General features: G+C 44.4%; 1 protein-coding gene across 2 annotated transcripts in view; it reads left to right on the top strand.

Moving 5' to 3' along the window:
• The window catches only part of CAND1 (cullin associated and neddylation dissociated 1), a 447,264-nt gene that overhangs the window by 77,395 nt on the left and 356,606 nt on the right, over window positions 1–13,263 (top strand). For both annotated transcript variants that reach the window (XM_033958594.1, XM_033958595.1), the window contains exon 2: window positions 4,558–4,701. In XM_033958594.1, the coding sequence (XP_033814485.1) occupies window positions 4,558–4,701 (144 nt within the window). The remainder of the gene's footprint in view (window positions 1–4,557; window positions 4,702–13,263) is intronic.

Genomic DNA, 13,263 nt, shown 5'->3' with positions numbered 1-13,263 from the left:
GACAGCCCAGCCTACTTGAACGACCGCCTTATCTGAACTACAGGCAAAGGAGAGCCCAGACACCATTCACGCACCCCCAATCAGAGGCGTCAAATGCAAAAAAATGTACGATGGCCACCAACTATCCAATCTACTGATCACAACACCAGACTACAAAACTTTCAGAAAAGAAATAAAAACCCTGCTATTCAAGAAATCCATCAAGACAAACTAACTCCGCAAGAAGCATTTCAATCCCCCAAAGTAACCCGCTCAGCTATGTAACTCTTCTGGAATTGTCCAGATAACCTCTAATGACAGAATAAAAGTCACTAATGTAATGTAGTGTTTAGAACAAAAATAATTCTTTATTAAACAGCAGGGAAGAGCCTGTTTCTTTACAAGTTTCCCCTTAATGGTTTCTTTTTTTTTTTTTTTTACTTTCTTTAGTTTTTAATGCCAACAAAATGTGCAATACAACTTACATACAAATAATAATAATCAAGCACTTATAATCAATCAGTATCTATACAAAAATAAAACTCCCTCCCCCCATCCAACATTATCATCAGGAATAATACCAAAACAAAAGATATACCCCACTCCCACCCCCTCTTAATGGTTTTTTTTTTCCTCAGAAACAGCTATGCTTTCCAACTTTCTCACTACTTTCCTTTTGACATTCTCAATAGGGCTTGCCACACCCCAAACCAGTCTTTATCACAGTTGCAAGAAACAGTTTTATGCAACATTCAATCACGGCTCTTGTCGGGCATTAGATAATAGGTGGAATTTTCCACATAGGACAGTGTCCCGCAAACTTTCTCGAGCCAAGGCACACTAAAGGTAGTGGCCATGGCTCAAGGCACCTGGAAGTGTGTGGATATTGCCGTGATGAAATCATGCGCATGCATGATATCTCGATGTCCGCATGTGTGTGAAGGCCCTCCAGGCGGGCACTGCAACGCCAGTGGGGAGTGCCAGAAGGGAAGAGGCCAGAGAGAAGGTTAGGTACTGGTGCCCACTGATTGCCACGAGGGGCACGTCCTGTAGGCAGTCAGCTGGCGCCGGCGCTTCTCTCCCCCAGTGTACCATGGCACGCCTGAAATCTCAGGAGGCACACTAGTGTGCTTGGTACATAGTTTGAGATACACTGACATAGGAGAATTTTACCTCCAGAAGATTCTGTCAGCAAAACAGGTCAGCTCTTATATACATCTTTCCTAGCTCCTATGTTCCCTCATCAGGGCCTCCATATGTGGCAAGGCTGGTCCACACTTACAGCCCAGATATCCTCAGCCCAGCTGTTAATAACTGTTTCACCTTATACAGTCTTTCTTTCTCAGCTCAAGTGGAAGTAACTTCCCCAGGGCTTCTGCCTCAGCCACGTTTAGGGGAAAGCTGAGAAATCCTTTTCTCTTCCAAGGACCTCCTCTCTTTACTGTATCCCCAGGGCACATCACAGCCCTTAGCTGGGGAGAGTTCCCTTTTACTGAGCACACTAAGCTCAGGGAAGCCACTTCATTTTGGGACTCTTCCTCCCTTGGGACCCTGCTGAATGAATTCCAGACTTGGGCATTTTAATCTCTCCCTTCCTGGGTTCCACCCCATGATTCAGCAGGGTAGCCTGTTCATGCAATTCAGTGCCACCTACTGGATGAAGATTGAGCTCTGAGCTACAGAGCTCAATGCATCCTTGTTTCTGTAGTTTACCATGTAATGGGACAGTTTCCTCCGCTGCCCATTGATGGAATAATAGTATCATTTGTGAGGGAGAATCCCTGACTCCCTCACACCTTTGTTAATTTTCTGAGGAGAACGTACAGCCCACCCTCTGTTTCCTCAATTACGTATGTTTTTCTGTGTCTGATATTTTTCACTTCCAGGCCTGAAGTTTTTTTCCTGCCAACTAGGATTGTCCTGTGCATTATTCAGCCTCTGTCTCCTTTGATGTCAATGCTTGTTGCATACAGCAAGTTGGTTATTTATTGTTGCTATGTTTTGCTGTTTATTACTAACTAGTCTTTAAGCCCGTTACATTAAAGGCTGCTAAATTTTTGTCTGTCTGTCATTCTTTCTGTCTCTCTACCTCCTGCTGTATTTCTCTCTCCCTGGCCCCCTTTCTCTGTTTGTATTTCTGTCCCTCTTCCTGCCCCTGTGTCTTTCTTCCTTTCTTTCTGTCTCCCTCCCTCCAACTGTCTGTCTTTCTTTCTCTGTCCCTGCCCCCTAAGTAGCATTCTCTCCGCTTCCATTTATCTGTGCAGCATTTCCCCCCACCCCACTTTCCTGTACAGCAGCAGCAATCCCTCCCCCTCCACCTTGCTCCTGAGCGGGGGTTACTATTTATTTTGCTGGAGGGAGAATGCATTTTTGAAGTGCAAAGGAGGGCTGTGCAAGAGAGAAAGGGGGAGGGGAAGAGATCTGTGTCTTTCTCACGATTTCCAGATGATGTTGCTGGATTTCCTCAGGGGGCAGGAGCGCCCCAGCACTTCGGAAATGCCACAGAGGGGCTTCTTTGCTGCGGCCCCTCCTTTCTTTTCTAATTTTGTTGCTGCAGATGAGACTGGTGTCTTTGCTGTCAGATTTTTGATTGTAAATAAAGACTGCGGACAGGCTGGGTGCAGAAAAGCAGATACACTGTGTGTGTGTATGTGTGCCCTGATGGATGTTTAGGAAGAGCAGCAGCAGTGCTGTGGGAGGGAGGGTTTGAAAAGGTGCAGCGGCGGCGGTGCTGGGGGGGGGGGTTTGAAAAGCCGCTTGCTCCTGACCTGAGCGAGAGCCGTCGGTGTTTTAAATTTGTCACGGCGTCTCTGCGCCTTTGTGCACGACTCCGATCTTTACTGGGCCCTTTGAAAGCAGCTACACACAGCGGCGTGAGGTGGAGAGCAGGGAGGCTGTTGTGACATAATAAGCGCGCATGCGCACTCTTGCCGGCACATCCCGACAGATCAGGGATCAGGGAACACGCGGCGCGAGTGCACATGCGCGCTTAGCGTTTTATTATAGATTGTTTGTTCTTATATAATGTCGGCAGGGAAGTTCCCTGTACCCCTTCTTCTTTGTGTTTTATTCCAGTGGCGATCGATTGCTTTGAGACAAAACTGAAGGGGGCAATATACTCCACTGGTAATGTGGGAGGTACTGAAAGCTGTGAATATCACACTTCTGCAAGACTCCTGAGAATATTAACAAAGATAAGAACCTAATCTTCCAATGTTAATTGGTAATGTTTGTTACAGAGCTGAACAGAATTGTACTGTCAGGGATTTTCCCTGTTTCCCTTCTTCCTGTTAATGTATTTCATTACAGTGCTACTTGATTGCTTTTGTACAAAGTGAAGGTTGCAGGAACGGCTCCCTGGGACAGAAGCAGAGTTCAAAAGATGATTGACAGCATTCTGCAAGCAACTTGCGGATTCAGATGCATAACCCTAACATTCACGACCACTGGACACATGTACAAGAAAGGTTCTTCTCTCGATAATCTTATAATCTTTCTTTCCAGATTTTGTGTTTGTGGGGTGGGTTTTTAAAAAAATTATTATTTATCTATCAATTTTTAATGTACAATTTCAAGAATCTTGTACAGAAAAGAAAATATTAGCTAAGAGCAAGTAATACATAATCTATTTCAAAAGAAAATACTTAAGCTAATCCATCTCAAGTCCACATGATGGTTGACATCCTTGATTACTAGAACGAAGAAAAGCAAGCATACAATGCGAGATAATCTTCTAATCTTTCTTTCCAGATTTTGTGTTTGTGGGGTGGGTTTCTTTTTAAATTATTATTTATTTATCAATTTTAAATGTACAATATCAAGAATTAATCCTGTACAGAAAAGGAAATATTAGCTAAGAGCAAGTAATAATCTATATCGAAAGAAAATACTTAAGCTAATCCATCTCAAGTCCACATGATGGTTGAAATCCTTGATTACTAAAACGAAGAAAAACAAGCGTACAATGATCTAGGAAAACTATGTTCTAACATCTGAATCAGAATCTAATTTCTAAGAGTTCAAAAAAATTCAAACCCCTTCAAGGTGCTTTTAGGACAGAAATGCTGTTAAGTGTGAAGGTTCAAAAAATATATATTTCAAGGATTTATATTTAACTACACATTTGCAAATGTATCTTAAATAAAAGGTACCTCCTATAAGCAAAATTCCAGATGTTAATATCAAGAATTATCTTTGCTTTTGAGTCTTGCGTGAAACATCTGGGAAAATCTGAGTTTTTAAACCGAAAAACTGTCTATTTTCGAAGAACAACTTCATTATCCAAAATTTATCAGGTAGAAGCGCAACCGAAGCTACTCAAGTAGATGGTTTAGCAACTTCTTTATCGAATGTCTCTAATATGGTTGAAATATCTAATAAATCTGCTTTTGGATTTTGATAATTAACTTGCTGATCCTGTAAAAAAATTTGTGGTAAATAGTAGACTAAGGAGAAAGGGGGAATTGATGTCTCTGGAATCAAAAGAATGTCTAGGAAATTGTTTGTGTTTTAATATGTGCTTTGAAATTAGATGTTTGGGACTGTGGTGCATTGTTCAATGTATCATTTAACTTGCAGGTTTATGGCTACAAATGATTTGATGACAGAACTTCAGAAGGATTCCATTAAGTTGGATGATGATAGTGAAAGGAAAGTAGTGAAAATGATTTTAAAGTTGTTGGAAGACAAAAATGGTGAGGTACAAAACCTGGCTGTTAAATGGTAAGTTCTATTAAGATAAGAACATAAGAATAGTCATTCTGGGTCAGACCAGTGGCCCATCTAGCCAAGTATCCTGTTTCCAACAGTGACTAATCCAGGTCCCAAGTACCTGGCAGAAACCCAAATAGAAGCAACATTCTATATTTTTATATGCTTTATTTTTATTTCTGACTCCTGAATACAGTTTGACAAAGTATATATTGCATACTCTTGAAATAGAACTACTGTATATACTCAAATATTAAATGAAATTTTGGGGCCCAAAAATGGGGGTCTCATCTTATATTCGGGTCAGCGCCCACCCGCCCCTCTCCTGGCATTGTTGCGGGCCTCCGCCAGCCTGCCTTATGACCTGGTAAGCTGGACAGGAGGGATCCCTCCCGTCTCCTGTCCTGGCCAACTCTTAACAATTTTTTACCCCCCACGTATCTTTTTTGGCTTTCTGAATCCCTGGTGGTCTAGCAGTGTATTGGGCAGGAACGAGTTTTCCACGCTCCTGCCCTGCACCCCTCCCTCCATGAATGGCTGCCTGAGTTCTCGCGGCTCAGTATACTGGGCAGGAGTGAGCTTTATGTGCTCCTGCCTGGCCCTGAGCTGGTCCCTGAATGGCTGCCACGAACATGAATATTCCTCCCCCCCCCCAATCTTGTATTCGCGTCAACCTTTTTTGGGGGGAAAAGGGTACTTCATCTTATACTCGGATCAACTTATATTTGAGTATATATAGTATAAAGTCTGAAAACGACTCTGATCTAACTTGGTATAAATTTTATATTTTGTATCAGAGCTGGTAATAATTTAAGGAAGTGAGCTCTATGTTTGTTGAATATACTATATTTTTACATGTTTAAATATTCTATATTAATAAAAATTGAGTAAGCATACATGTTAGAAAAACCTTTTGAGTTTTCATTTGTTAAAGAGTTCAGAAAAGAAGATAATAATTTAAACCAGAAATGTCCTCCTATATATATTTTGCAGAAATTTTGCTAGGTAGGAATTTCTTAAATATTTACTCTAATTCTTGGGTTTTACTCCTGCCACCTTTAGTGGTAGCTCAGGGTAGAGAATGACATGGTAACAAAGTTTGTCCCTTTCCCCGCAAGATCTGCCTGATCCCATCTGCACAAGCCTCAAACAGTTAAGATTTTATTATTTGAATCATTTTATTAAAGTAAAAAAAGCAACAATATTCATACAACTGTCCTTTTTGAAATCGCAAACAATGCATAAGGATCAATAACACCCCCATTTCCTCTCCCCCACCTCACAAATACCCCGTCCATGATCTGGAAAACTGAACAAGCCAAATTACTACAGAATGCTACATAGAAAATTGATACTAATATCTCCATTCCAATCCCCATTCCAGCCAATCAAGATGACTTTTATTCAGTGCAATCATTGTGGCACTTTAGTTCCAAGGTGCCTCATCTGTTTCAGCTTGCTAGTATTAAAGAGGATCTCTGTAACCCTAAGCGAGAATTGGTTGCAATTAAAGCAGTGACATCACCCCACAGGATCATACCAATTTACCTCCACTGCTTCAAAGAATAAATCAACTGATTCCAGTGCCTTGCCCCAGTCTGTTTATTTGCTGGTGGATCAATTGTATTTTTCATCCTTCCTCCGTCAAATGGCTGAGGACCTGGATCTTAAATTGGACGCTGGTTCTAAGTACTCTAAGGAGTATTTAGAAGAAATGAGTATGCCTCGGCCTCCTGCGGAGTCTTTCAAACTTCCTCTGAATAGACTTCTTTCTCAGACTTTCAAACGAAACCTGGAGACTCCTTATGCAATTCCTGCTGTTCCAGGCAAGCTGGAATTTTGGTATAGAACTGTACATTGCAAGGGCTTTGAGAACTCCCAACTATCTCATCAGTCCCTTCTTGTGGAATCTTCCTTAAAGAGGAGTCATCCTTCCAGGGTCTATGCTACCGTATCTCCTGGCAGAGAGGGTAGGACAATGGACAAGTTTGGTCGTCGTCTTTATCAAAATTCGATGATGGCCTCCAGGGTTTTAAATTATAATTTTATCTTTACTACTTAGTTCAAGTATTTTATTGATATGCTCCCTGGTTTTATTAAAGACCTTGGTCAACACAGGCTTTTAGAGTTCCAACAAGTCATTGCTACCTTAGCGCAACTCAGGTTGCACCTTCTTCAGTCAATGATGCCTTTGAACTATCTTCAAGGGTCACTGCTTTCTCAGTAGCGATGCACCGCCTTGCCTGGCTTCGCACCATTGATCCAACATTCAGGATCGTCTGGCCAATATTCCTTGTGAAGGCAATGACCTCTTTGATGAATCCATAAAGGCCACCACCAAGAAATTGTCTGAGCATGAGAATTTTTTTTCTTCCATCGTCAGACCAAAACCTAAGCCAGCTCCTCTTAAACCTTCTCAGCCTCTTCCATCCTATCAGAGGCGTTATCCTCCGAGGGCAGCTCCTTACACTCGAGCACCCCCCTAAGAAACAACAACAGCAGAAGCAACAGAATCCTCAGCCTTCTGCTATACCAAAGGCTTCTCAGCCTTTTTGACTGTCTCAAACAGAGCATAACCTCCATCGTTCTGCCTCTGTCCTCCCTTCTTCCCATAGGAGGTTGTCTCCATCATTTTTACCATCGATGGGAGACCATTAGATCCAACCTCTGGGTTCTGTCCATAGTCAGGGAAGGATACTCTTCATTTCACTCAGATTCCAATAGAGTGTCCTTCAAGAGAGTATCCTTCCAATCCATCCTAGGCCGCCCTTCTTCATGAAGCTCAAGCTCTGCTTCGTCTCCGTACTATCGAGGAAATTCCCTTGGAACAGCAGAGCAGGGGGTTTTACTCCCGTTACTTCCTAGTTCCGAAGAAGATGGGCAATCTATGGCCTATATTGGATCTCAAGGCCCTCAACAAATTTTTGGTGAAAGAAACGTTTCGCATGTTGACCCTGGCATCTTTATATCCCCTTCTAGATCAGAACGATTGGTTATGTTCTCTAGATCTCAAGGAGGCTTACACTCACATTCCCATTCATCCATTCTCCCGTCAGTACCTCAGATTTTGGGTGGGAAATCTGCATTTTCAGTATAGAGTGCTACCCTTCGGCCTGGCATCATCTCCGAGATTGTTCATCAAGTGCCTAGTGGTGATTGCAGCAACTCTGGCGAACCATGATCTCCAGGTGTTCCCCTACCTGGATGACTGGTTCATCAAAGATTCAACATCTCAGGGGGTTATTGTAGCAATCCAACGGACTACGTGATTCCTACAAAGCTTGGGATTCAAAATCAACTTTCCTAAATCTCACCTTCAATCCTTTCAGAATCTGCAATTCATCGGAGCTGTTCTGGACATTATCCAACTCGGAGCATTCCTTCCTCAACAACATCTGGATGCTCTTCTTCAGCTTTGCCACAAAGTGTCTTTCCTTTCTTCACTCTCAGCAAGAGACATGATGGTATTTCTCGGTCACATGGCCTCGACCGTTCACATGACTCCTTTTACCAGACTTCACCTCAGAATTCCTCAGTGGACCCTGGCATCTCAGTGGGTGCAGGCTTACGACCCACTCTTTCAACACATTATAGTCACTCCTTCGTTGAGACAGTCTCTCCATTGGTGGATGCTCTCTTCCAATCTATCCAGAGGTTTACTATTTCAAACACCCCCTCATCAGAAAGTCCTCATGACAGATTCCTCGACCTACCATCCTAGAGACACCCAAAGCATCCAAACCTGCAAACTTGAGACCAACCGTCGGAATACAGGAAGTGGCTGGTGACGCTGATTCCTGGCAACTGGTGACTTCCTCCACAGGAAAACGCAGAAGACCTTACTCTGTCTCTTTCTCTCACATACAGGGCGGCTCTACATCGACACCACAAATCACCCTGAGGAACAGATACCAGCTGCTACAGGAAGGTCCTGACAACGAGGAACAGGAAGTTGTTCAGCAGATGGTTCCAGTTCCGGAGTCAAAAGATCAGCCCACCCCTAAGAAGCGCAGAGTGGTGGTCTTTGGGGATTCGCTGCTGAAGGGCACCGAGGGTCCAATTTGTAGATCAGATCTGCAATCAAGAGAGATCTGCTGTTTGCCAGGGGCCAGGATCCGGGGTGTAACCGCTTGCCTGGACAGACTTATCAAGCCCTGTGACCACTTCCCCATGATTCTCATCCACGTCGGAACCAACGGCACCACCAGGAGCACCCCGGAGAGCATACCTGAAGACTTCAGAACCCTGGGTGAGAAGCTGAGGAGAATGAATGCGCAGGTGGTCTTCTCGATCCTCCCAGTATGCGGTAAGGGCAGTGCCAGGGAGGATTGCATCCAGATGGCAAACGACTGGCTGCAGGGATGGTGCAAGGAGATGAACTTTGGGTTCTTGCACCATGGAGAGGCATTGCAAGGACTACAGGGACCAGACGGGTTACACCTGACCAGAAGAGGGAAGAACATCCTTGGACACCGTCTAGCCCGCCTACTACACAGGGCTTTAAACTAGGTAAGTTGGGGGAGGGTACGGGCACAAACAACCTACCTGGCGAGCTAAGCTGCCAATACTTTTTTGAGACTAAGGTAAGTAAACACCGATCTGGATCAGGGGAGAGTATACACACTTTCAAGTCTGGGGTTGGCTCACATTATAATTCTGGGTCACATTGTAATTCTGAGTCTTAGGGGAGTACACATTGTAATTCAGGGTCTAAGGGGAGTACACATTGTAATTCTAGGTCCAGCGAGAGAACACACATTGCAAATTGTACTAAAGGAGTTCAAATAGCCCAAGCGGGAATACCCCCACAGGGTACACACATTTCCTAGTCTGGGATAGGAACACACTGTAGTTCTGGGTCTAGGGAGTCCGGGATAGGTGCACGTTGTAACTCTGGGTCTAGGGAAAGTTCAAAACATGCGAATAATGCTAAAGGTGTCCAAGTAGCTCAAGCGGGAACATCCCCACTGAGACGTAACAAACATACAACATGGAGGGCTATGTACGTAAACGCCCACAGTCTGGGAAACAAGATCCTGGAATTAGAAACAGAAATGAGGAATGCCGACCTGGATGTGGTGGCGATATCTGAGATCTGGCTCACGGACTCCCATGGGTGGGACATGGTCATACTGGGTTACAACTTGCTTTGCCGGGACAGGGAGGGCAAAATGGGAGGAGGTGTAGCATTATATACTAAAGATGACATTAAGGTCACCAGAATCACAGATGTCCACTACACTGGGGAATCCCTTTGGGTAAATTTGGCCAGAGGGAAGGACAAATGCTTGTATCTTGGCGTAATATACAGACCCCCAAGACAACAGGATGACCTAGATATGGAATTAATCGGAGATATAGAGAATATCACCTTGCGTGGGGACACAGTATTTTAGGTGACTTCAACATGCCTGATGTGGATTGGGACATGCTTTCCTCTGCTTCCGGCAGCAGCAGGAGGCTATTAAACTCTATGAAGGGAGCAAGACTCAGGCAACTGGTGTTGGAACCAACAAGGGATCAGGTGGACCTGATACTTACCAATGGAGAAAGTGTCACAGAGGTCTCGGTGGGCGACACATTGGCCTCCAGTGACCACAACATGGTGTGGTTCAATCTCGGGAAAGGTTTCACTAAATCTACCACACTGGCCAAGGTCCTCAAATTCAAGGACACAAACTTCAAAGAAATGGGAGACTTCGTTCACCAGACGCTACAAAGCCAAGCAGAAACCGATAACGTGGAAGAAATGTGGTCGACTTTGAAAGCCACCATACAAGAAGCAACAAACCGCTATGTTAAATCAATAAGTAAACGGCGAAGGAACAATAAGCCACAGTGGTTCTCTGCGGAGATTTCGGACCTCATCAAGGAGAAGAAAAAAGCATTCATCTCTTACAAATAATCAGGGAAACAGGACTCTAGGGAAGTCTATCTGGCCAAGTCAAAAGCCGTCAAAACAGCAGTTAGGGAGGCCAAATTCCGCATGGAGGAGTCTCTAGCGAAGAACATCCAGAAAGGAGATAAATCCTTCTTCAGGTATATCAGTGACAGAAATAAGAACTCAGGCAGGATAGTACGTCTTAGGAAACCAGACGGAGACTATGTATAAGCAGACTCGGAAAAAGCCCAACTATTAAATGAATACTTCTGCTCAGTCTTCACCTGCGAGACGCCAGGACTCGGCCCTCAGCTACAGACAAGGGTTGACGCAGATGACCCGTTTAGTAATTTCGAGTTTACACCCAGCGGTGTCTACTGCGAGCTGTAAAAGCTTAAGGTTAACAAGGCAATGGGGCCTGACAACTACACCCCAGGGTGCTAAGGGAGTTGTGTGATGTCTTGGTGGAACCGCTATCCGTGCTCTTCAATCTCTCCCTTAGTAAGGGTAACGTCCCGTTGGACTGGAAGACGGCTATCATCATTCCACTCCACAAGAAAGGCTCCAAGATGGAGACAGCAAACTACAGACCGGTGAGTCTCACATCAATAGTGTGCAAACTAATGGAAACTCTAATCAAACGCCAATTGGATACAATCCTGAACGAGGAGAATCTATGGGATCCCCGTCAACATGGATTTACTAAGGGGAGATCCTGCCAATCCAACCTGATCAGCATCTTTGACTGGGTGACGAGGAAGCTGGATGTTGGGGAGTCCCTGGACATCATATACCTGGACTTCAGTAAAGCATTCGATAGCGTACCACACCGCAGGTTGCTGAGCAAGATGAGTTCTATAGGATTGGGCGACACATTGATGAAATGGGTTGGGAACTGGCTTGGAGGTAGGCTTCAGAGGGTAGTGGTGAACGGCACCCCCTCCGAAATAACGGAGGTAATCAGTGGAGTGCCGCAGGGCTCGGTCCTGGGCCCGATCCTATTCAACATCTTTATAAGAGACTTGGCAGAAGGGCTGCGAGGTCAAATAATATTATTCGCCGATGACGCCAAACTAAGCAATGTAGTGGGCAAAAGCACAACAGACATAAATTCAATGTCCGACAACATGAGCGCTGGTCTAGGTCCTGGCAACTCAGCTTCAATGCCAAAAAATGCAAAGTCATGGGCAGCCAAAATCCATGTAAGACTTACACCTTTAATGGTGAGATCCTAACAAGAACTGAAGCAGAACGAGACTTAGGGGTGATCGTCAGTGAGAACATGAAGACTGCCAATCAAGTGAAGCAAGCTTCATCCAAGGCAAGGCAAATCATAGGTTGCATACGCAGGAGTTTCGTCAGCCGTAAGCCTGAAGTCATTATGCCATTGTATAGATCCATGGTGAGGCTCCACCTGGAATACTGTGTGCAATTCTGGAAGCCGCATTACCGTAAGGATGTGCTGAGACTGGAGTCGGTCCAGAGAATGGCCACCCGGATGGTCTCGGGACTCAAGGATCTCCCGTACGAGGAACGGCTGAATAAGTTGCAGCTGTACTCACTCGAGGAACGCAGAGAGAGGGGTGACATGATCGAGACATTCAAGTATCTCACGTGCCACATCGAGGTGGAAGAAGATATCTTCTTTTTCAAGGGTCCCGCGGCAACAAGGGGGCATCCGTGGAAAATCAGGGGCAGGAAACTGCACGGGGACACCAGGAAATTATTTTTCACTGAAAGGATGGTTGATCGCTGGAATAGTCTTCCACTTCAGGTTATTGAGGCCAGCAGCGTGCCTGATTTTAAGGCCAAATGGGATAGACACGTGGGATCTATTCACAGAGAAAGGTAGGGGAGGGTCATTGGGGTGGGCAGACTAGATGGGCCGTGGCCCTTATCTGCCGTCTATTTCTATGTTTCTATGTTACGCTTAGGGGCTCATTTCGTCGGTCTCCATACTCAAGGCCACTGGTCCAGCACTGATTGTCAGTGTCTTATCAATCTGTTGGAACTCAGAGCGATAATCAATGCTCTCAAAGCTTTTCAGCATCTTCTTTAAGACCAGGTAGTCCTTATTTGGACAGACAATCAGGTCACCTTATACTATGTCAGTGGTCTCAAACTCGCGGCCTCCCAGGTACTATTTTGAGGCCCTCGGTATGTTTATCGTAATCACAAAAGTAAAATAAAACAGTTTCTTGATCATATGTCTCTTTAGCTATAAATGACAATATTATTATTAAGATTTAGCCAAAAGGAAAGATTTATAAGCTATAAAGAGTTTTACCTCATGCAAAATTGTTATTTCTTTAATAAGACATTAACTATTTTTTGTGCGGCCCTCCATGTACCTACAAATTCAAAATGTGGCCCTGCAAAGGGTTTGAGTTTGAGACCACTGTACTATGTCAACAAGCAGGGAGGAACAGGATCTCTCCCTCTTTGTCAAGAAGCTCAAAAGGTGTGGTACTGGTCGATCCATCACAACATCTTCTTGAAAGCAGTCTACATTCAAGGAGAGAAAAACTGTCTGGCGGACAAATTGAGTTGTCTTCTGCAACCTCACGAATGGACACTCAATTCCTCGCCTCTTCATCACATTTTTTCTCAGTGGGGAACTCCTCAAATAGATCTCTTTGCGTCTCCCCTCAACCACTAACTGCCTCAGTTCTGCTCTAGGATATACTCTCCTT

The sequence above is a fragment of the Geotrypetes seraphini genome, chromosome 9 (assembly GCF_902459505.1).
Source record: "Geotrypetes seraphini chromosome 9, aGeoSer1.1, whole genome shotgun sequence".
NCBI lineage: Eukaryota > Metazoa > Chordata > Amphibia > Gymnophiona > Dermophiidae > Geotrypetes > Geotrypetes seraphini.
The sequence above is the reverse complement of the archived record's forward strand: the minus strand, read 5'-3'. Positions and strand labels throughout refer to the sequence as shown.